The 20,168-nt window shown below is 37.9% G+C and overlaps 4 protein-coding genes, 1 non-coding gene and 1 pseudogene across 6 annotated transcripts; 3 read left to right on the forward strand and 3 right to left on the reverse strand.

Moving 5' to 3' along the window:
- The first annotated feature begins 405 nt into the window (after positions 1–405).
- LOC137726589 (E3 ubiquitin-protein ligase AIRP2-like) lies at positions 406–3,467 on the forward strand. Its single transcript, XM_068465524.1, has 5 exons — positions 406–611; positions 1,361–1,511; positions 1,604–1,670; positions 1,761–1,995; positions 2,801–3,467. The coding sequence occupies exons 1-5, from the start codon at positions 532–534 to the stop codon at positions 3,009–3,011; spliced, it is 744 nt and encodes a 247-aa protein (XP_068321625.1). The 5' UTR covers positions 406–531; the 3' UTR covers positions 3,012–3,467.
- Positions 3,468–5,813: 2,346 nt separating this feature from the next.
- LOC137726572 (sphingolipid delta(4)-desaturase DES1-like) lies at positions 5,814–7,633 on the forward strand (annotated as a pseudogene).
- Positions 7,629–9,755, reverse strand: LOC137726573 (tetraspanin-19-like). Its single transcript, XM_068465507.1, has 6 exons — positions 9,379–9,755; positions 9,018–9,117; positions 8,742–8,822; positions 8,474–8,578; positions 8,038–8,181; positions 7,629–7,920 (listed from the first exon to the last, which is right to left on the reverse strand). The coding sequence occupies exons 1-6, from the start codon at positions 9,546–9,548 to the stop codon at positions 7,909–7,911; spliced, it is 612 nt and encodes a 203-aa protein (XP_068321608.1). The 5' UTR covers positions 9,549–9,755; the 3' UTR covers positions 7,629–7,908.
- Positions 9,756–10,333: 578 nt separating this feature from the next.
- On the forward strand, positions 10,334–10,406 carry TRNAV-UAC (transfer RNA valine (anticodon UAC)). The gene has a single exon. It is a non-coding gene; the product is annotated as a tRNA-Val (tRNA).
- Positions 10,407–10,697: 291 nt separating this feature from the next.
- Positions 10,698–16,182, reverse strand: LOC137725680 (general transcription and DNA repair factor IIH subunit TFB2-like). Its single transcript, XM_068464450.1, has 15 exons — positions 15,757–16,182; positions 15,115–15,282; positions 14,940–15,008; positions 14,694–14,787; positions 14,407–14,507; positions 14,240–14,285; positions 14,090–14,149; positions 13,494–13,562; positions 13,132–13,215; positions 12,933–13,016; positions 12,712–12,797; positions 12,239–12,329; positions 11,640–11,720; positions 11,335–11,409; positions 10,698–11,250 (listed from the first exon to the last, which is right to left on the reverse strand). The coding sequence occupies exons 1-15, from the start codon at positions 15,867–15,869 to the stop codon at positions 11,107–11,109; spliced, it is 1,365 nt and encodes a 454-aa protein (XP_068320551.1). The 5' UTR covers positions 15,870–16,182; the 3' UTR covers positions 10,698–11,106.
- A 1,086-nt stretch (positions 16,183–17,268) lies between these two features.
- LOC137726709 (uncharacterized) lies at positions 17,269–19,586 on the reverse strand. Of its 2 annotated transcripts, none has more exons than XM_068465644.1 (5): positions 19,430–19,586; positions 18,932–18,985; positions 18,424–18,527; positions 17,919–17,957; positions 17,269–17,830 (listed from the first exon to the last, which is right to left on the reverse strand). In XM_068465644.1, the coding sequence occupies exons 1-5, from the start codon at positions 19,503–19,505 to the stop codon at positions 17,696–17,698; spliced, it is 408 nt and encodes a 135-aa protein (XP_068321745.1). In that variant the 5' UTR covers positions 19,506–19,586; the 3' UTR covers positions 17,269–17,695. The 2 variants fall into 2 exon arrangements, with proteins under 2 accessions (XP_068321745.1, XP_068321746.1); XM_068465645.1 differs by lacking the exon at positions 19,430–19,586 and adding an exon at positions 19,085–19,328.
- Positions 19,587–20,168: the final 582 nt, after the last annotated feature.

Genomic DNA, 20,168 nt, shown 5'->3' on the forward strand with positions numbered 1-20,168 from the left:
ACTCCTCTTTTTCGACGCTCCTCTTCCTTTTTTAATTTTATTTTCCCAAAACGAATTAATTAATTATTCTTTATATTAGTATATTTAAGTTAAAGTCACTTAGTAATACGGTCTGACGGTATTTTTTTTCACTTGAACCTAAGAGGTCTTAGGTGAAAACCTCGTGGATGACGAATTCAATACTAAATTAGGCTACCCATTATGTGGTTTATCCGAACTCATTCTTCCTTACTATAAAAATATTGATGTACTAAAAATAGAAGAAAAAAAATTTAGTAGTGGGGACACGTGTCGAGGCACCGTCTCGTCTTCGCTTTCACCAGCACAGAAGCAAAGCAACACGAAGGCTGAGGGGACTGAAGAAGAAAAAGGAGCGCGAGAGTGTGTGTAGAGAGAGAAAGTGAGGATTTTGGGGAGTGGGAAGAAAAAAATTTAGGGTTCTTGGAGGGGCTGATTGAACATTTTTCTATCTCTTTGGGTTTGTAATTATTTCTTTTTTTTTTTTTTTTTTTAATTTTGTAAGCCTTGGAGATGTACATAGCTTCAATGCGAAAGTCGTTCAAGGACTCTCTGAAAGTTCTTGAAGCTGATATTCAGCATGCAAATACTCTGTAAGCGATCATCTGCTCTCTTAATTTAATGGGTTCTTCTGAAAAAATTGTTTCTTTTGTTAAATAATATTTATTTTGTAAATATTCTGCTTGAATTCTGGTGATAAAGGTTTAAACTTTAACTCCATTTTTATTTATATTTCATGTTGGAAATGTAAGATTTTTTTACCTTTCAGCTTGGTTTGTTTTGATTTATTTTCTTCTGGGTCGTCAATTTATTTTTGGTTATTGTGCAGCTTAAAGATCATAAAAATTAATAAATAAATAGCTAAGAATTATTTTACACTGACATTATGATTCTGGGAAAGCAATTGTTTAATTGTTTATGCAGATATTTATTTGTGCATTAACCTTATCTTGATGAAATTTGAGGGAGCAACCAAACCAAATTTGTCAGGGATTAAATGGGTTTACGTGGCCAATGGGTTCCACCTGCTGGTGTTGTTTTTAATTTCTTGTTCATAATTTTTTTTTTTTAAATTATTTGTTCATTTTTCTTGGAATGTAGCGTTTTAGTCTCATTGTTTTGGATGCAACAGATATGTTCCGGTGGGAAAAAACGCGCTTAATCATAATTTTTAGTAGAATGCTGCAATGATAAGATCGATTGGAAAGATGGTTTTATCGAGAGAGAGTAGTTGGATTGGTATCTGTTATGAGTTAATGATAATTCTGTGATCTTGGTAGTTTAATCCGATAATTAGTTTTCTGTTTCTGTTCAATCCTTATGTTGGAAATGTGAGGTGCAGGGCCTCAGATTTTCCGAGGGAGTATGATGGTGCTTGTCTTCAGATGAGAATGTCGTACAGTCCAGCCGCTCATCTCTTCCTTTTTCTGGTGCAGTGGACTGGCTGCAACCTTGCAGGAGCCCTCGGGCTGTTAAGAATTCTAATCTACAAGGTTGAAGTTTGTAGCTTGAATAGCTTCTATTTCTTTGAGTTAGATTCCAATCATGGATGTGGGTGACCTTCACATTATCGCTTACACTACAGGTTTATGTGGATGGCTCGACCACCATGTCTACGAAGGAAAGGAAAGCAAGCATCAGAGAGTTCTATGGTAAATTTCTGATTGCACAACTTTTACTTTTTGGTGCTTGTTGAGCGGTAAAGGGTTTATTTTCCTACTGATGCCTCATCTCGTGGACAGCTGTTATTTATCCCTCTTTATTGCAACTTCAAGGAGGTGTCACCGATAGTGAAGATAAAAGGCAGAAGGCAGTATGCATGGAAAGGTATTGCAAAAGAGATGATGAGGAAAGTAGACAGTGTTCAGATATAGACATTGAAAGAGAAGAGGAATGCGGTATATGCATGGAGACAAATAGTAAAATTGTATTGCCGAACTGCAACCATGTTTTGTGCCTAAAATGTTACCGTGATTGGTACTCTCTCTCTCTCTCTCTCTCTCTGACCTTATTTAAACATCAAAGTTCGCCTGCTCCTCTATATTTCTGGTACTTTTTTGGGAAGATTCATGTTTTCAGTCTTGCTCAGAAATTATGTTGCTTTCTGTATCAAATAGTTGATAAGACGTTGAGCCCTGCAGTACGTGGGTAACTTTGCCCAAAGTTGAAATGCACTTTGAGCTACGGCATCATGAGCATAGTGGTTTTAAGTTATGGTAATTGGAAAATTGAACGTAGAAATGATTGTAGTGTAGACTTGCGGCTTCTAGGTTCAGTAGTAGGTTGCAGACATATCTCCCCAACAATTTTCCTGTGGGTGTGGGATAAGAACTTTTCTAGACCTCTCACTGTTGCTCCAGACTTTGTTGTTTGTTAAGATTCACTTACACCCATCATGGTTGTTTTATTGGCATTTGAATTGAGAAAGAATGAGAAACCTTGTACCATGGGTTTACCATTAAAAGTTCAGCCAGTTGTCGTCGCCTAAATCCTAAACTCTATGGTATATTTTTCTTTGGTTCTAGCTTGTACTCATAATTTGATTTGTCCGCTGACCAGATAGGTATTTGCTTTGTTGTACACTGTATCGTCATTAGATATTTTGAAATACTATACTTTCCCTTTAAATCATTTATGTGATGAAGGAATTGTGAAGCATAGAAATCACCAGCTTTAGCAAAATATATTTCCATGAACTCTGGTCCTCCCAAAGGGAACTTGCTGGTTCATTTGTGTCTACATGAATATGAGTGAAACTAACGATCTGTTGACACATTTGCAGGCATACAAGATCTAAGTCGTGCCCTTTCTGTCGTGACAATCTTAAAAGAGTGAACTCGGGCGATCTTTGGGTATACATGGACAGCAGGGACATAGTCGACATGGAAACAGTGATGAGGGAGAATCTCAGGAGGCTTTTCATGTATATAGATAAGTTGCCCCTTATTACACCGGATAACCCTTTTGACTCGTATGATTCCCACTTAAGGTGATCGATGGGGTCCAAAACCAGTCTCCCGTTGCAATTTAATGAACTAGTTTCTTTTCTTTTGATTGCATAAGGACTGAAAATTCATTCGGCATGTGTAAGTAGGGCGGTATCATCCCACTTCTGTTCAGAAGACCCGGCCTGAGTTATTGTTGGCTGGCGGGTGAAGTTGAGGAGTTTATAAATTGTATGTAGTGCATTTGTACATGCTTGTACAGCTTTGAAGTTGGCTTAGTTTTTTACATACAAGTCCTCTCCTTGTTTCGAATTGAGTGGGTTCGGACGGAGGAACTGTTCCGACGCGGAGCGATGGGCGAACGCAATGTGGTGAGAATTTCTAGTTGATGAAAGACGAGATTATGTTTCTTCGTGCTAAGTTGCAACTGATATACAAACGAAAACTTTGAGGATGGATGGGCTTCAACAGTGTTTATTGTTCCTGAAATAATGGACAACTGAAGTAATAGACTTTGTTTTCTCTCATGGGCACATATGAGCTTATCTGTCCTTTCAATTTTCCTTGTTTCATTAGCGTATACTCGTTAGGTTATGTTTTTGAAACGATTGAAAACGTGTTTTCATATAATTAGAAGCGTTTAGGTTATGTTTTTGAAATGGCTGAAAATGTGTTTTCATATAATTAGAAGCGATTTAGACGTGTTTGTCCGAAACAACTAAAGGGTGGCTCTTTTGTGCTTTTTGGAAAAGTGTTCATCTTCAATAGACAAGTATTTTCTATAAAAGCATATTCCAAATGGAATCCGGATCCTCTTTGTGAGGATTCGGTAATTCGTGAATTATATATGTTTCTTGTACATTGTGCAGTTAGAAATTATTTTAAATATTTTTATTTAAAATTAAATACAAACATTATCTGACAAAAATTAATCAGACAATGTACAATGAACAGACATGATTTACGGATCTTCAAGATCCTCATCGAAAAGATCCAGAGAGGATCTTGTTGGTTCCAAATGGGTGCATATGCGGGACCTTCTTATGCCAACTTGGCAAGTACGAGTGATTGACCATGTATGAGGTTACCTGAAAGGGTGAAGGACTTATAAGACAAAAAACAATTAGACCCAATCTATAGAACTCGCCCAATCCAACCCACATAGAAATGATTTGGGTACGTTGGTTTGTCCATTTCCTTTGGTGGCAATGTGTTTTAATCATGTCATGGCAAAAAATAGTTCGGAATGACACGAAAATCATCTCCAATCAAGGGCTAAGCTAAAGGGCTTGAGGGCTCTGTCACATCTCGGCTTAGGGCGGATCACTTCCCGGCCCCGCTCCACCACCGTAGCACGATATTGTCCGCTTTGGGCTTACCATTTCCTCACGGTTTTGTTTTTGGGAATTCACGAGCAACTTCCGAGTGGGTTACCCATCATGGGATTGCTCTAACCCCTTCTCGCTTAACTTCGGAGTTCCTACGAAACCCGAAGCCAGTGAGCTCCCAAAAAGCCTCGTGCTAGGTAGGGATGAGAATATACATTTAAGGATCACTCCCCTAGGCGATGTGGGATGTCACAATCCACCCCCCTTAGAGGCCCGAAGTCCTCGTCAGCACACCACGACCAGGGTTAGGCTCTGATACCAATTGTCCCAGGGCGGATCACTTCCCAGGCTCGCTCCACCACCGTAGCACGATATTGTCCGCTTTGGGCTTACCATTCCCTTACGGTTTTGTTTTTGGGAATTCACGAGCAACTTCCCCGTGGGTCACCCATCATGAGATTGCTCTAGCCCCCTTCTCGCTTAACTTCAGAGTTCATACGGAACATGAAGCCAAGGAGCTCCCAAAAGGCCTCATGCTAGGTAGGGATGAGAATATACATTTAAGGATCACTCCCCTGGGTGATGTGGGATGTCACAGGCTCACTGGGCCCAAACCCCTAAATTAGGCCAGCAGGCTGGCCATTTCAGCCAACCCTCCAGCGCCAGAATGTCAAGCTTGACATTTTGCCAGCCCTGCCAAGCCCTCAAGCACTAGAATGTCAAGCTTGACGTTTTACCAGCCCTCCAGAATGTCAAGCTTGACATTTTGCTAGCCCTCCAGCTCAGCCTATTTGAATGCCAACGGTTAACTGGTGTCAGCATGACGACAACTAGCAACAGCTAGCTAACGTCATGCTGAGGAAATTTGCATTTTTTTTTCTTTGGACAAATTTAAAAAAAAAAAATTCTAATTTTTTTCCTATAAATACCTCTACCATTCATACAACATTGAAATCTGAAGATAAGAAGTGTTATGTAAATAATAATTCTATCTAAAATTTGCACAACCAATTATATCTCGATACTTGGTGAAAGGGATCCGTTCTTTTTGTTATCTTATGTGGGTTTTGTGTCCTTGTCATAATAGATAAAGAGAAACACGTAACTAAAAGATTTAAAAAGTAGAAAGAGTAATGTTATTCTTATCACAATTTTCTACCACATTTATTTACCATCTTAGGTGACAGATGAGTTGGACAAATTATGTCATTTAATTTCAATCTTTTTATTAATTAAAACACTTAAATAATCTTAGATGGAAGAAGAAAACTTTTTGTATACCATAATCATCATTTAATTAACAATCTTTTTATTAATTATTGATTAACATTTTGAAACTAAATTTAGATGATGTGACTGTTTACATCAAATACCACATAGTATACAATTGTGGTACAAAAATATCGTAAGAATAACATTATTGAAGTAGAAAAGGACACGTACTTTTGGTTGGTAAAGAAGTCCACTCATGCCACAAATAGAAAGAACGACTCAGATTCGAAGTGAACCAGGAAACGAAAAGCAAACATAAATATTAGACACAGAGAGAGGAAGCCCGGAAGGAAGAGGTAAGGAAAAGAAAGGGTCTTTTGAGAGAGGGGAGGAGGGAGAGATGGGAAGAGGGGGAGAGAGAGAGGCAACAGAAGAGGAGGGAGTGATGGCTACAGACTTCTTCTGGTCCTACACGGATGAGCCTCACGCTTCTAGGCGTCGTCAGATCCTCTCTCAGTACCCTCAGATTAAGGAGCTCTTTGGTCCCGACCCCTGGGCTTTCCTCAAGGTATCTCACTCCACACTTTGGCTTTCCAGAACCATTTTTGTTGGGTTTTCTTTGTTTTGCCTGTTGGTGTTTGTTTTTATCCATTGGTTTTATCTGTGACAGTGACAATGTTGGTGATTCCAAGAACTTGATGCGGATACGATTTTTGATTTGTTTCTGCAATTGGGTATTGAAAGCTTTCCGCTTTTCTGAATTATGTTGCGAATTTCAGACGCGAAGTGGCCATTTTTTGCATTAAATGTTAGTTTTCGCAGATGTTAGTTTTGGGAGCCTTCCCAAAGTTTTGAGCTTTCTGCACTAAATGTCCTGTTAGTTTTGCTAGCAGAACTTGGTGCGGATGAGCCTCACGCTTCTAGGCGTCGTCAGATCCTCTCTCAGTACCCTCAGATTAAGATGTCATGAACAAATTGCGCATGCTGCTTTTGCGAATTTTGTTTCCTCACTTGATATCTCATTTGTGCTCTTTCGTGTGAATCGAATTTATGCTTTCTATTGAGATGAACCGAAACGCAAATGTCCCCGTTAACTATATTTTGATTTTGTTTAATGACCTTGAAATGAAATCATGGTGCAGATTACTGTGGTTGTCTTGCTTCAACTCTGGACTGCAACAGCCCTCCACAATGCAGGCTGGCTGAAGATGCTAGGGTAGCCTACTTCTTTGGCTCGTTTCTCAACCACAACCTCTACTTGGCCATCCATGAGCTCAGTCACAATCTCGCCTTCTCCACTCCCGTCTACAACCGCTGGCTCGGTATTTTTGCTAACCTCCCGATTGGTGTTCCCGTGTCTGTCACCTTTCAATCACCTTGAGCACCATCGCTTCCAGGGAGTAGACGGAATTGATATGGACATCCCAAGCAAGCCATGTGGTGACTAATGTGGTCACGAAATCCATATGGTTTCTCCTTCAACTCTTCTTCTATGCGCTTCGGCCTGTGTTTCTCAAACCGAAACCCCCTGGTTATTGGGAGTTCCTCAACCTTTTCATTCAGATAGCCCTTGATGTTGCCATGGTCTACTTTTACGGCTGGAAATCTTTTTGCTTGCTTGATCCTCTCTACATTTGTCAGCGGTGGGATGCACCCAATGGCAGGGTCACTTCATTTCGTAGCATTATGTCTTTAACCCTGATCAGGAGACGTATTCTTACTATGGCCCTCTCAGTCTCCTAGCTTGACATGTAGGCTACCACAACGAGCACCACGATTTCCCCAGAATTCCCGGGAGCAAGCTTCATAAGGTGAAGGACATTGCACCGGAAGACTACGAGGGTTTGGAGTCGTATAAATCTTGGAGCCAAGTGATCTACATGTACATAACTGATCGAACTGTTGGACCGTTCAGTCGAATGAAGAGAGGCAACAAAATCTCAATAGATTCTCTCTCCGGCACTATTTTGTTCCATTTTTTTGTATCCTATACTGGTTCTTAAAAGGGTTATTCGTTCTTGTACTTTCGATTGTTTGTAGGGTCATTCGTTTTACTGTTGTACAGACCGAAGAAAAGGAAGTTATATTTATTCATTAATTAGCAATTGGAAAAAAAAACATTTTGTTTAAGCTATGAACCCTATTTTATATATCGAAAAGATGGAAAGAGATTCGAGGTATGCTATGGTCAATCGGCCATCCACCCTCATCTGGGCCGCTTATGCTAGCAGAAGTCTGAGACATTGTTAAACCAAAAGAAGTAAACCAAGGTAGGAAAACATCATCACTATACATATGGATTCTAAGAACCAAACGACACAGCAACAAGACTTCAGTTTCTTCTCCCCCAAGCATCTGGTGACAGTGAGTGGTATCATCGTAGAGCTCTAGTATCTTTGCTCTCTTCACTTGATTGACTGAGAAGGAGAAACAGAAAGTGATGCATCAAATGTCAAATCCATAGAAAGAAGAAAATGTCGTAAAATAAAAGAAGCTGAAGCAGTGAGATAGCAGGTTTAGGAGTGAATTCTTACATTCCAGTTACTGTTCTTGGCAGGTTGACCATTAGGATTTATGAGCGGAAGTCTCTCCGGGGGACACTCTTCATCGCTATCGTAGCTGGATCTTTGGTTTGGCCCTGCAGACCGTAGAGCTGTGGCTAGTACGATTGATAAACCCTGCAGATTATCTACTTTAGTCCCCATGACAGCCGATAATGTTAGTCGGAAACACTTATAGAATCAAATTATAGGAAGAAAAGACCCTCGCCTATACTGAAATAACATTCGGTGCAATAACAGTTGGGTCTAGAGTTTCTCTTTCGAATAGAGATTTAAGCAGTTTCGACTATAGACCATAGTTCTAAGGCGCTTACTTGTGAAAACCCTAAACTTTAACCAGATGGGTTTAAATGCGTTTTCAGAACACTGGTTGTTATTGTTAGCAAAAGCATCAAACACTTAAAACCACCTGTGCTAAGACGATGAACAAGCCGATCCACTGAAATATGTCCAATTTCGACTCAACAAAATCTTTGAAATCACTGAACTTTCCTGTCCGGTCATATGGCAAATCCTGAAAAATGAAGAACAAATTAAGTCCAAACAAAAATAAGGCGATATTCTAAACTACTTTAGCATGCAGAAAAGAGGGTTCAACATTAGGCGAAAAAAGGCGGGCACGCTGCCTTGGCCAACTGGCTTAACTCACATCTGCAAAAACGAGGACTATGGTTTACCTTTTCCCAGTCTGAATTTAAAAGTATATCTGCAGCCGCTGCAAACTCCAGTAGAAGCAGCAAAAACATGATCAACATATACTAGAACTTGTTCAAGGTCAACATGAAAGGTGTTTCTTCAGTACAACCGGGTGTATATGTCCCCATAAGTATCTCCCGTGTCACTTGACACAAAAATACTAAAAAGGCGATATACCCCTGTTACAGGTTAGAATCTCTCAAACATAAGATAAATTCGAGTTTGCAACGCCTATGTACAAAACCAGAAAAGGATACAAAAGAGAGGCAACAGCCATGCGTAAACTTTGCAGCAACGTGACCTATGCATGTTATTATGCACACGGTAAAACCGGCGCCAATAGAAGTGCATATAAACCTACAATTTCAAGAGAGGGATGAAAATGGTAAATGATTACTACGATTGATAAAATAAAAAGTAGTCTGGCTATGGACCAGACGTCCATTATGTATATGAACGGACTATTGATCCGTCATTTATAATGTATCGATATCATTTTCTCCAACATAAACAATTACTACCATTAATATACATAACCCTTCGTAAGGGGGATCCGACTAAACTGTAGTTGTACGAGATTCATATCAACACGGTATCAACCATCAAGAGAGTGCTTACCATGGAGGAACAACACTATGATGGTCAAAGGGCGAACCGTCAGAGTCCCTCAGCCAAACTCTAAGCATCCAAAGGCCATACAGAATCATAGCAATTCCAACCATTCCCAAAAGTGAGTTCATAGCTTTCAGCAGTGACTGCAGGCAGATTCTTGCAATTGTTGCCGCCATTGTAGTAGCTAGCTAGTGACTACCAAAGCTTTTCAACTTGGACAAAGTAAGAACTCCAAATTAAAGATTACAATTAAACCTCAATCCCTTGTTCAGAACCGCTTCTGGAATGGCTGAAAACGCTTTCCAACAAACAAAACCGCTTCAAAGTAAAAAAACTTGAAGCATGCAACGTTTAAAAGTTCGATGTTTTAGTTCATAAATTCTTCTTAATGATTAAGGGATGGTGGTACAACTTGAATTCTGTTCAAGACATTTGTTGAGAAGTGCCGAGTAGGAAATTTCTAAGAAAGTGAGTAATGTGTCTTTTTACTAAGATTTTTGTGAGTAGATTTTGTCCTGTGATACTGATATATTGGTCTGTTCCAATCCCACACGTTATCATGTTTGGGGTGATATGCGCACCTCGTTTTGCCTTTCACACATCTCTCTCAATTTCTAACCGTCAGATTGAATGAACTAAAGAGGATCAAAGGATAGAAATTATCATGAGATGTGTGAAAGGTCAAAAAAGGTGTGTGGATAGCAAGATGCCAATGTTTAACTTTAGGTGGCAGGAATAAAGTAATTTTAAGGAAAAGAATCAGTAACCTCGCTCATGTGTGCATTCTAGTATTAATTACTTTAGGTTTTAATTTACTCGCACTTTTGACATCACCATCACTTTACGGATTCGTCACTTTCCAAGCATCGGGTAGCACAAGTCGATTTGTCTAGTTGGATATATGCCGGGTCGTGTGTGTCAGTATGGTACAATATTTATAAAATCTGACATCTAATAAGATGTTGCTGTGGTGTAGTGGTTATCACGTTAGTCTTACACACTAAAGGTCTCCAGTTCGATCCTGGGCAGCAACAAGCTTTCAATTTTTTGTTTATTCCTCATTTATGCTTTCAATTTTTTAATATTTTTCTTTCCTTTGCAATTTGAATTTATTTTTTTTTCTTTATTAAAAAATAAAAAACTAAAAGGATAGGATTAGTAACACAAACCAATGATGAAAGAAATAAAAGTAATAATCATTCCGTTACTAAATTTTAATTAAATATAATAACTTAAAATTCTTTCTACCATTATTATTCTTCTCTATCTACAGCAATAAAACCCATCAATGAAATAATTATCAAACTAACATTGAACGAATAAAATTTCATCAAACAATCGCTTTCGATGAAGAGAATTCTACAAAGTTTTATTAAGCAACCGTTAATATCCTTTGGTACAAGCTCCAATTCCAAAACCGGAAACGACGGTTCGTAAAATCATGTCAATCAGTCTAAATCCAGCTCGATTTTGCACATTGCAATTTCAAAATTGCACATTCCATCTCGTAGTGTGTACATATATACAGCCAAGATATGCGCAGAAAATTGCATTGATCCCGCAATTTTCCACTGCGGTTGCCATGCAAAGCTAAAACTCCAAAAGAGGTACGACTTTGCAAGCAATTCCAGCTACAAGAACATATCTTTTATATGTAACAGCTCCAAGGATCTTAGACCGAGCATTTTCCGCAGCAGCGAGGTTTGCCGGAATTTGTTAACTGATAACAGCCCCTTACTGCCTTTGACGTCCAAGATATTCTCGCATGTGCACGTGGTTTTCTGCCTTGACCACTAAACGCATCTTTTTCGAGTTTACATCCTCCCACAGCAGAGCATTATAGCCTCGCGCAAAGTCAGAAGCACCCTCGAGGAGTTCCTGGCAGTTATAAATGAAAAATCATAATAATGGAAAGGAAAAAAAAAATAATAAACGCGTCAATTTTGGTAAGCGGATTGTCACCCTGGTTGGAAATTCATCGTAATAATAAGCTGGAGTCATCTCAACCCTATTCAGATCTGTTTCCCACAGCCTAATCTGCCAGATACGAGTGAAATTGAAAATGTCAGAATACCAACATGCATGGAAGTCCCTTACAACAGAACACAAATAAAAACCATCCAATTCAAAGAACTCTGTTATATTTAGTTTTATAGAAGAGCACAGCCGAGCTTGATATTGGACATTTTTTCCTCCATCGGAGTTGAGCAAATTGAACTCTCAAATATTTTGCTGAATTCAAACATGAAGATAGAGAAGGATCAGACCTGATCTGTGACATTCTCAGGTACGGATGGTACTCTCTCTGCAACGCGTGGATGTGCATTCTGCTGAAGAAAAGAAATTATCTGCCCAAAAAAGAAGATATAAAAATATATTAGACTTCCAACATTCCAGAAACACTTTCAGCAACCCTTTTCTCCCATGTGACTAGTGAGGATGTGCGTTTGTGCGTACAGAAAGATAGGTACTAGCACTTGAAGCCTTTTCCATAAGCACACAGGGAATATACGCTCGGTAAACCAAGAACCGAAAAAACCTATACTGTAGAGAAAACATAGCAACTAAAATGAAGGTCATCTAAAAATCTACTGCATAAAGAAGCATAAGAGCTAGATGGAGAAAAAGCCAAGAAAGACTACTGAAGAAGAACATCCTAATTCTTAAGCTTGTGAAGCAAAACATCCCTAGAAAGGCTCTATCTTTGTACTCATTTGTTGTACAAGAATTGAGGCAGTTATCTCAACTAAGTACACCATCGTTTTCCCACGACTCTCAGACAACTTGAGGAGGACTAAGTATAGCCAAAAGTACTTAGACTTATACTGAAAAACTAAAAGTATAGTAACGAAAAGAAAATATTTGCCTGTTCTCCAGTGATGCCATTTTCAAAAGCACTATATAAACTTTCTTTTGTTATTGCTCCAACAATAAGGTTTGGAAGTTGATATTCTACCCTGCAGAGAGAAGAAAAAGAAAATTTTAGTAAGAATTTTAATAAAAACTTAGCTCAGAAATTAAAAAGAACAAGAAGTATTGTATACCAACACAACCAAAACAATGACACCCCCTACTGTAGCTAAATGCTAACTCTCCCCCGACCCTAGGACGAGAAAATTCAGAGGCAGGAAATCCAAAAATGCATTTATAAGCCTTCAGCTTGATTTTCTTCTACCATCTTTCTTATATGCATCTCTTTGTGCTTTCAACAATTTCTAGGCCATAATTAAAAGGGTATTCAAACAGCATGCAAAATTATTTCATGTGTCTCATGACTAAAAGAAAACAGAAACTGCAAACTGTACAAGGCAGTTGATCGACCAATTGGTCAGCATATACCTTGAGAAAAGACGTAAAATTTCACAATGTAATTTAGATGTTGAGTAGGCATAGAGTCTGAAGTTTGTTTCCACAACAACAAATCCCTGAACAAAAATTGAGTAAACAATTCGTAAGTAGCATGTATAGCCATGGAATGCACACCGGTTTTCTTGATGATAGAGAATCAGTTGCAGAATAACCAATTTGAGACAAAGCTAGCATGAGTACAAATAACAAACCTGTTTCCTCGATGATGAGTCTGTCAAGCTGACTGATAGATTAGTCGCTAATTCAGTAGGTATAAACCAACTGTCTTTCCTTCCCTGGATAAGTACAAAAAAAGGCAGCAAGTAAAACTTGATGTTAGGATATGGTTAAACTATCATCTAGGAAATTATCAGCACAAGTAAAACAAAGAATAAATCACAAAAGTATAACCTGCTGAAGTTTGATAAGTCCCAAATCTGCAAGATCCTTGATTATATTCTTCTGCCTCTCGTTCAATGTATTTATGTTATATGCCTTACACACACACACACACAAAAAAAAAAAAAAAAAAGAATCAAGATGAGAGAAAAAATCCAGGTATAAACTTCCCATGTGGAAGGAAACGCTTTCTACAAATAAATAATGAATTGAATTCTATCAAAAGTTCTTATGGCAGCATTTACTGCAACACTATTTACGTCTCAGTTGGAAAAAAAAAATTAGCCAGAAAAGAAAATATGGGGAAATTCAATAAAATAAAGCACATGCTACTGCAAAAGAATAGTCATGTATAAAAAGCATATAACTAATACCTCGCCTGTAACATGAAAACTAAGTTCTAGCAGGAATGAAATCAAATCTGCAGAATCTAAACCACGCTCCTGCAACAAATAAAATTGAGGAGAGATCAGATATAAGATAAAACTCATGAACACAGCTACTGAGAAGAAAAACTTAAGTTGCACTTTCTTATCATTTTTTCATCTCAATAACTTAGTGTAGGATAACAGTCAACATCACAAACATAGTCACATTGTACTTTCAACTTCTAACTCGAGTCCTCAAGGAAACACATTAGGAAAAATTTTCCTTATTTCGTCTGCCCAAATGATTATAATTAAATTCCCTTGATTAATTAAACCATAGGAACACACACAGAATAATATAAAAATACTAAAAAGATTTGGTTGACACTATGAATCATTAAGCCCCAGAAAGAAAAACCTTCAAACTGTTCTGCAACATTTGATCATAAATCAGTTCTACATTTTGCTTTTCTAGTACTTAATAAACAACTTGGAACCATAATAGAAGCTCAGACTTCAGAGTACAGAGTAATAACAAGCAAAAAAATATCAGGTTAATGGTCTGGAAAGGACCAACAACTAATAACATAATGAATCCATACCTCTGAGTTAGAGATGTACTCTCTGATGATGTACCAGAGTTGCGCATTTGTATCCATCAACTGTGGTATTCGCATATCAGAAATAATATCCAGTAAGAATTAAGAGAAATCAAACATGCTGCATGCAAGCAGTTGAAGCGGTTTGCATACCAAGAACTGGAAACCACTTTCAGTTAATCTTGGAGCTTCTCTATCCCTGTACAAACAGAAAATGGAAAACCCCGATATCAGATATGAGATACAATGTTAATCTTTTCATATGTGCAAAAGAAAGACAGGCTTGTGTAGCAGGAAAAACTAATAACAAAAGCAAGGACCTTTGACTCAAAAGACCCCGCTGGAAAGTTTTCATCATAGACGAACTGATGTTCGATGGCCTCTCACTTTGAGATGAGTTGATAAGTTGCAGCAAGAAACACTGATTTTACATGACAGAAAGTCATAAAGAAGAGCAAACCTAAATTATAAAACTTCACAATAAGAAGTTATATAAAATAATAATATACAACTATACATCATAGTCACCACAGTACACAAAAGGCAGACAAAATATTTAAAAACAGAATCATAAATTCAAAAAGGTAATAGATGCATGGGTCCATACCTCCCATTGTTCTAGGGCAAAAGCCTGAAGATCCTCCAAGCTTGGGAGCCTCACTGTGATATTTGAAGGCATTGGTTCTCTTGGCAAAACTACACTGCAGTATAAAAAAGTGAAATAATGAACGGAGGCCCTGAAACTTCTGCATGAGTAAACCCTATACATAAACGCATAACCCACTATCTTGTAATTACTTTGATCCCTAAAATATACACACAAATAGAAGTAAGTAGGCGACATAAAACTCACCCGTGTACCAGAAGCTTCTTGAGATTTGTCTGAAATATAGGATTTAGTGTGTAAGTTGTTTCCCTCTTCCTGTCATAAAGTCAAAAATGAAAACAATATAAATAAAAAAAAGATACCACCCAGCATCAAATTCAAAATGTTCTTCTGGAAAACCATAAAAGAAAGCTCGAATCACCTGTCCACAGTTTCAGTAAATATTCTCAATTGAATCAGCCGATCAATTGCAACTCTATGTTTCGAGACCCCATCAGGAAGCACCCACTCGTCCATTGACTTGGCAGTCACCGGAACTTCAATGCACAACAGTTGCAAGACATATTTCTTAGCCAACGGTGGCAGAGACCTGAAAATTGCAGCTCTATGATTATTACTAAGCTAGTTCATATACACTTAATCAACAAACATAAACTAAAATACAACCCAAAATAAACAAGTAAATAAAACCAATACGTGAAATGCGAAAGCAACTCGAAACCTAAAAATTGTACCTACACGATCATCACTAACTCATCAAAGATCACAGTGCATAAAGATCACAGAGTCGTTCATATGCACTAATCAAAAAACACACACAAATGAACCCAAAAACAAAGCTAATGTGCCGCAATGACAAAGAAAACCGAGATCCAAAAATTGCACCAAGATGATTATTCACTCACTCACTCACTCATCAAAGACTACAGGGCTCAGCTAGTTCCCTATGCACTCAATCAACAAACACAAATTAACCCCAAAAATCGATGAGCAAATAAAGCTAATACTCGACATTGCAAAAGCGATAAAAGATTGAAGTAAGAAAAGCAGAAAAGGTCAAGACCTGAGAATTGCTTCGCAGATGAATGCATTCTCGTATAGCTTGTCGAGCTTCATGGCGGGCAGGGCGGCCACCATGTCCATGAAATTCTTCGCGATGATCCTCACCTGAGGCATCTTTGATCCAATCCAATCGGGGGTTCTGCCCCGCTCTGAGATTCTAGGGTTTTTCCGAGCTTCAAGAATCAATCCCCTCCAAACAGGGGTTTAAGAATTGAAATTAAATTCTAGGGTACAAACTTTCAGATTGTGTTTCTTACACGCTTCTGTGTCTTCAGTAGGAGAGTGACTGAAGGTCGACAAAGTGACGCCGTATATGTGATTTTCTCCGATGATTGAAGATCGCCGGAGGCCGTCTTCTTCGCTTTTTGGTACGTTTGTTCTGGTTTCTTCGATGTGCTTTTATTCATACGACCGCGCCTTTTCTCTATACGACGGCGTTTTCGATTGAATCGTGATTTATTTTTCCTTGTTGAAATATCATTTAATTTTGAAGTAGACTTTTTAGCCAAAATAATCTTTAAGATTTGCATAACATATCACTTTGATTCTTAAGATTTGAAATCAATAGAAGTAGTCATGAGATTATCCACGTCAATCATTTTGGTGTAAAATTATGTTAAATAAGGATCAAAATGACAAATATACCCTCAATTAATAAACATTGGACCAAAATGATTTGACAATAATTAAGGGTATTGTGGTCATTCTGTTCTTATTTAATAGAAATTTTTCAAGGAATGATCAAAATTATTGATGCTGGACAAACTCAAGGAACAATTATATTGATTTCAAATCTTAGGACCAAAATGATGAGTTATGCAAATCTCAGGGACCAAAGTGATGAGTTATACAAATCTCATGGACCATTTTGGCTAAAAAGTTTTTTGGAGTAATACTAGTAAGACCATAATTTTAAATCAAATTTGCAAACCAAAGAGCAAGACGACTAATATAATTAGGAATAGTGTTACTCAGACACTCATTTTTATTTCACACATCCTTATTAATTTTTACCATTAATCTTCTTCAATTCATTTGACCTAACGACTGAAAATTAAATAGTGTGTAAAAAGATAGCACTACCCTATAATTATGCTCAGCCAGAACCGAACACTACTTCATGTGCAATAGCTAAACTACTTATTATAATTTGGGTATATTTCATGAACCCTATGCTTCATTTTTTCAGTGTGACACCGCTTATCACACTGTTAATAATATACCTTAAGAGTCTCGTTTGGTTGCTAGAAGCCTGAGATTGTATTGGAGTGAATAACTTGCTTCATCTAATTTGAAGCAAGAAATAGAGGTCAAAGTTGGAAGTAGAACGTGATCGAGGGAAAACATTTCTCGTGACTAATTTATTTTCTACCTTCAACTTAAACAAAATATTAACATTTTTTGCTTCACTCAACATACATATATCTACCGACTCATCTACCCCAACTCAATCATGGCAGCTTGGCTTCTCCACTTCTACACTTCGATCAAAAACGAATCCACAGTGAACAAATTCTCAAACATTTTTCCTACCATTGAACTTGCAAATATATGAATAACAATTAAATGGAATGAGATCCATTCCAAATCTTTGTGTCTGAAGCCCATAAACCGAGAGATCTGAACCTTTCAAATTTTGAGTTTTTGTAAAGTGAGCCAGTGTGATGAATTAATAGGGGACAATAGGAGTGAAATTAAGTGGTCCATTCTCTCGGTCCGTGAGCTTCGAACATAGGGATCCGGAGTGGATCTCAATCTCAAATCGTCTCCAACTCCAGTACAATAGAATGGGGATCCAGTCTACAGTAAAAAAAAATCTAGAAGCCTGGATGTTAGTTGACGCGAAAGGCATATAAATAGCAAAAAGAAAATTAAATCCTGCAAACTATCAACTAACTATAAATGTATCTATTTTGTAGTGTAGTTAGGTCTGTCTCTCACTATGCAGAAGTGCTAAGTATGTCGTCGGTCGTTGCCATGGGTTCAGCAGGGTGGGCGGGTGGCTTTTCAACAGGGGGAGGCTTAGGCGGCCTGTTTGGACGAACTTTATCAGCTATGTCTGGATTTTTATCAAACTGCGACATCAAGGAACTTTATAACTTTCTAAATATTCATCCTAGATAAAATGTAACCAGAACTTTACGGGGTTGAGAACAGACTAACCTTGAAACCGCAACCAGATACACAAGCATGGAAACACTCCTGCACATAGAATTGGATCAGCAATAACTCATCTGAAAAAATGTGCATCGAATCAGGACCATGCTTTAGGACGATGATGATATGCAACCATATGAACCTTTCCACTCATATTCACTAAGTTCAAGATTTTAAATCATGGGGCATTTAGCTATATCAGACAGTACCAAATTACCAATTTTCTTATGGCTGTCATTGGACAAAACTAGTTGTTTAAAGCATAAATTTTCCTACTTTTCACCTTATATACAAAAATAATATTCATGGTTGGTCAAAATTACAAAAAATTAGTGAATCATGAGGTGAGTATAGTGAACAACACCGCCATTAGTGACTACAACTTTTGGACTTGAGAAGAGACAAGAGGCGATAACAATTTAATAAACATTACCATGTGTTCGTATTATCCTCGAAAATGTTACTCATTATTCATTAGCATGCTAAGAAGAAACTATAGAGGGAAACATACCTCTGAGTACCTGTCAACTCCGGGAGAACGGTCAATGCAAGCACTCCATTGCTGGTCCTTTAAGACAGGATCCTTATAGCATATCTCATTGCACTCCTCCAAGCCTGTGTTATATATACTCGCTATATCACTTGAAGCATTTAACCAACTACATAATAATTTACTTATGGACGGGACCCCACCTCAATCTAGTAGCGTACTAACTCTAAACCAATAGTCTACTTCCATATCAAGTTTCTGATTCAGAAACGATAAGAGCCAAGCTAATCCATGAGCCAAAAGTTAATGCAGATGGGGAACTTCCCAAAGCATAAACAAAGTCAGTACGCTATGGGTATTCAATGGCTTCTTAGAAACGCCATTTTAGTAATGTGTCCGTAAACATCAAGGTGACAAAAAGCGAAATTCAAAACGAAAAAAGAACAAGAGCGAACAAACAACCAGAACATAAATTCTCATCTGAGTATGTTCATACGAAAACTGAATTGAAGAACAAATCAATACTCACATTCTTCCCAAGTCTCTCCATCCGCATCGCACCCCTTTTTGCAAAATACTCGCCCTACAGGAAAAAAACACATAATTTACAGTGATCCAGGATAATAGTTCCAAATTTTTAAACAATCAGTATTCAAACACAAATTCCAGTGCTTGCTTGTACCTAAAGCAAACATTACTCCAACCCCAATTCACCAGGAAAATTCCGCCACTAAAAACGCAAAATTGGGTCAAAACTGATCGTACAAAATACAGAAATCAAAATTAGGGGTCGAAAAACTCGCAATTCATCACCTACGTTAATTACCCAACACGAGATTAACATAAACAGCGCGATAATTTTGATATCAGTATCATTTCGAGCGCGAAAAGAAGCGAAATGGCCAAAATTAGAGCAAAAAAAAATTTGAAATTAGCAAACGAAAACGAAAATCAAAAGAAATAAAGGAAATCAAAGATTCAGGAGGAAGCAATATTTCAGAGCGAGTGAGGAGGAGAATGGGTTTACATGGAATCTGCATAAGAGCTGCGTACTTGTGCGTGCATTGGTGGCCGCACGGAGACCCCCATTCATGCGGTGTCATCTTCTTCTTCTTTCTCTCGGCCTCTGATCAGAATTCTGCTCTGGAAATGGAGCGGTGGGAAAATGGGGAAAGGCAATCGTGGGTGATTTTGTAATTTACGTTCGACTGGAGGGGTAAATTAAAGAGTTCAACTAGACCCACCCCCACCACAAAAAGTTAAAAACTTGAAATGTTATCTTCTGACCAACAATTATTCCTAAAATAACCTTTATATTAAAATTCTTTTTATTTTTATTTTTATTGAGTAAAAAAAAATCTACAAAAACACGATTCAATTGATCAGAATACACAATGAGGATCACATCTATACAATACATTTTACACAATTCCTAACATCTTCTCCATCCTCCAGCACGCCACCCGTCCCGAGAACATTGTGTTCCACTTCATATGCACCTCTCACAACAATCGGTATGTGGATTGTGGACAGACAAGCCTTTATCCTAGTTTTCAAGGTTGTTTGCTAGTACTGACAACAAAAACAAATAGATCAAATTAAAATGCCCAAAGGTACTGGGACTTTATTTTTTGAAGATTTAGAGAGGTGGGTTGTTCTAGAAAATGGGGAAGAACGAACCTGCTAACCGAGAGAGTAGGGGTTTTTCTTTTCTACGGTCTTAGATGTCATTTTACAAGAGAGTAAATTAGGTATTAAATTTTTTT

Source organism: Pyrus communis, chromosome 2, assembly GCF_963583255.1.
Source record: "Pyrus communis chromosome 2, drPyrComm1.1, whole genome shotgun sequence".
Lineage (NCBI taxonomy): Eukaryota > Viridiplantae > Streptophyta > Magnoliopsida > Rosales > Rosaceae > Pyrus > Pyrus communis.

Coding starts and splice junctions, on each gene's coding strand:
- LOC137725680 (XM_068464450.1), bottom strand. CDS start 15,869: ATGCCTCAGGTGAGGATCATCGCGAAGAATTTCATGGACATGGTGGCC. Junction 13,216..13,493: donor GTTTTCATGTTACAGGCGAG/GTATTAGTTATA, acceptor TGTGTGTGTAAG/GCATATAACATAAATACATT. Junction 11,251..11,334: donor ACGATGAATTTCCAACCAGG/GTGACAATCCGC, acceptor TATAACTGCCAG/GAACTCCTCGAGGGTGCTTC.
- LOC137726573 (XM_068465507.1), bottom strand. CDS start 9,548: ATGGCGGCAACAATTGCAAGAATCTGCCTGCAGTCACTGCTGAAAGCT. Junction 8,579..8,741: donor TAAATTCAGACTGGGAAAAG/GTAAACCATAGT, acceptor TTCATTTTTCAG/GATTTGCCATATGACCGGAC. Junction 8,182..8,473: donor TGTTCATCGTCTTAGCACAG/GTGGTTTTAAGT, acceptor GATAATCTGCAG/GGTTTATCAATCGTACTAGC.
- LOC137726589 (XM_068465524.1), top strand. CDS start 532: ATGTACATAGCTTCAATGCGAAAGTCGTTCAAGGACTCTCTGAAAGTT. Junction 1,512..1,603: donor TAAGAATTCTAATCTACAAG/GTTGAAGTTTGT, acceptor CTTACACTACAG/GTTTATGTGGATGGCTCGAC. Junction 1,671..1,760: donor AAGCATCAGAGAGTTCTATG/GTAAATTTCTGA, acceptor TCTCGTGGACAG/CTGTTATTTATCCCTCTTTA.
- LOC137726709 (XM_068465644.1), bottom strand. CDS start 19,505: ATGACACCGCATGAATGGGGGTCTCCGTGCGGCCACCAATGCACGCAC. Junction 18,986..19,429: donor AGCTCTTATGCAGATTCCAT/GTAAACCCATTC, acceptor TTTTTCCTGTAG/GGCGAGTATTTTGCAAAAAG. Junction 17,831..17,918: donor TATCTGGTTGCGGTTTCAAG/GTTAGTCTGTTC, acceptor TTGATGTCGCAG/TTTGATAAAAATCCAGACAT.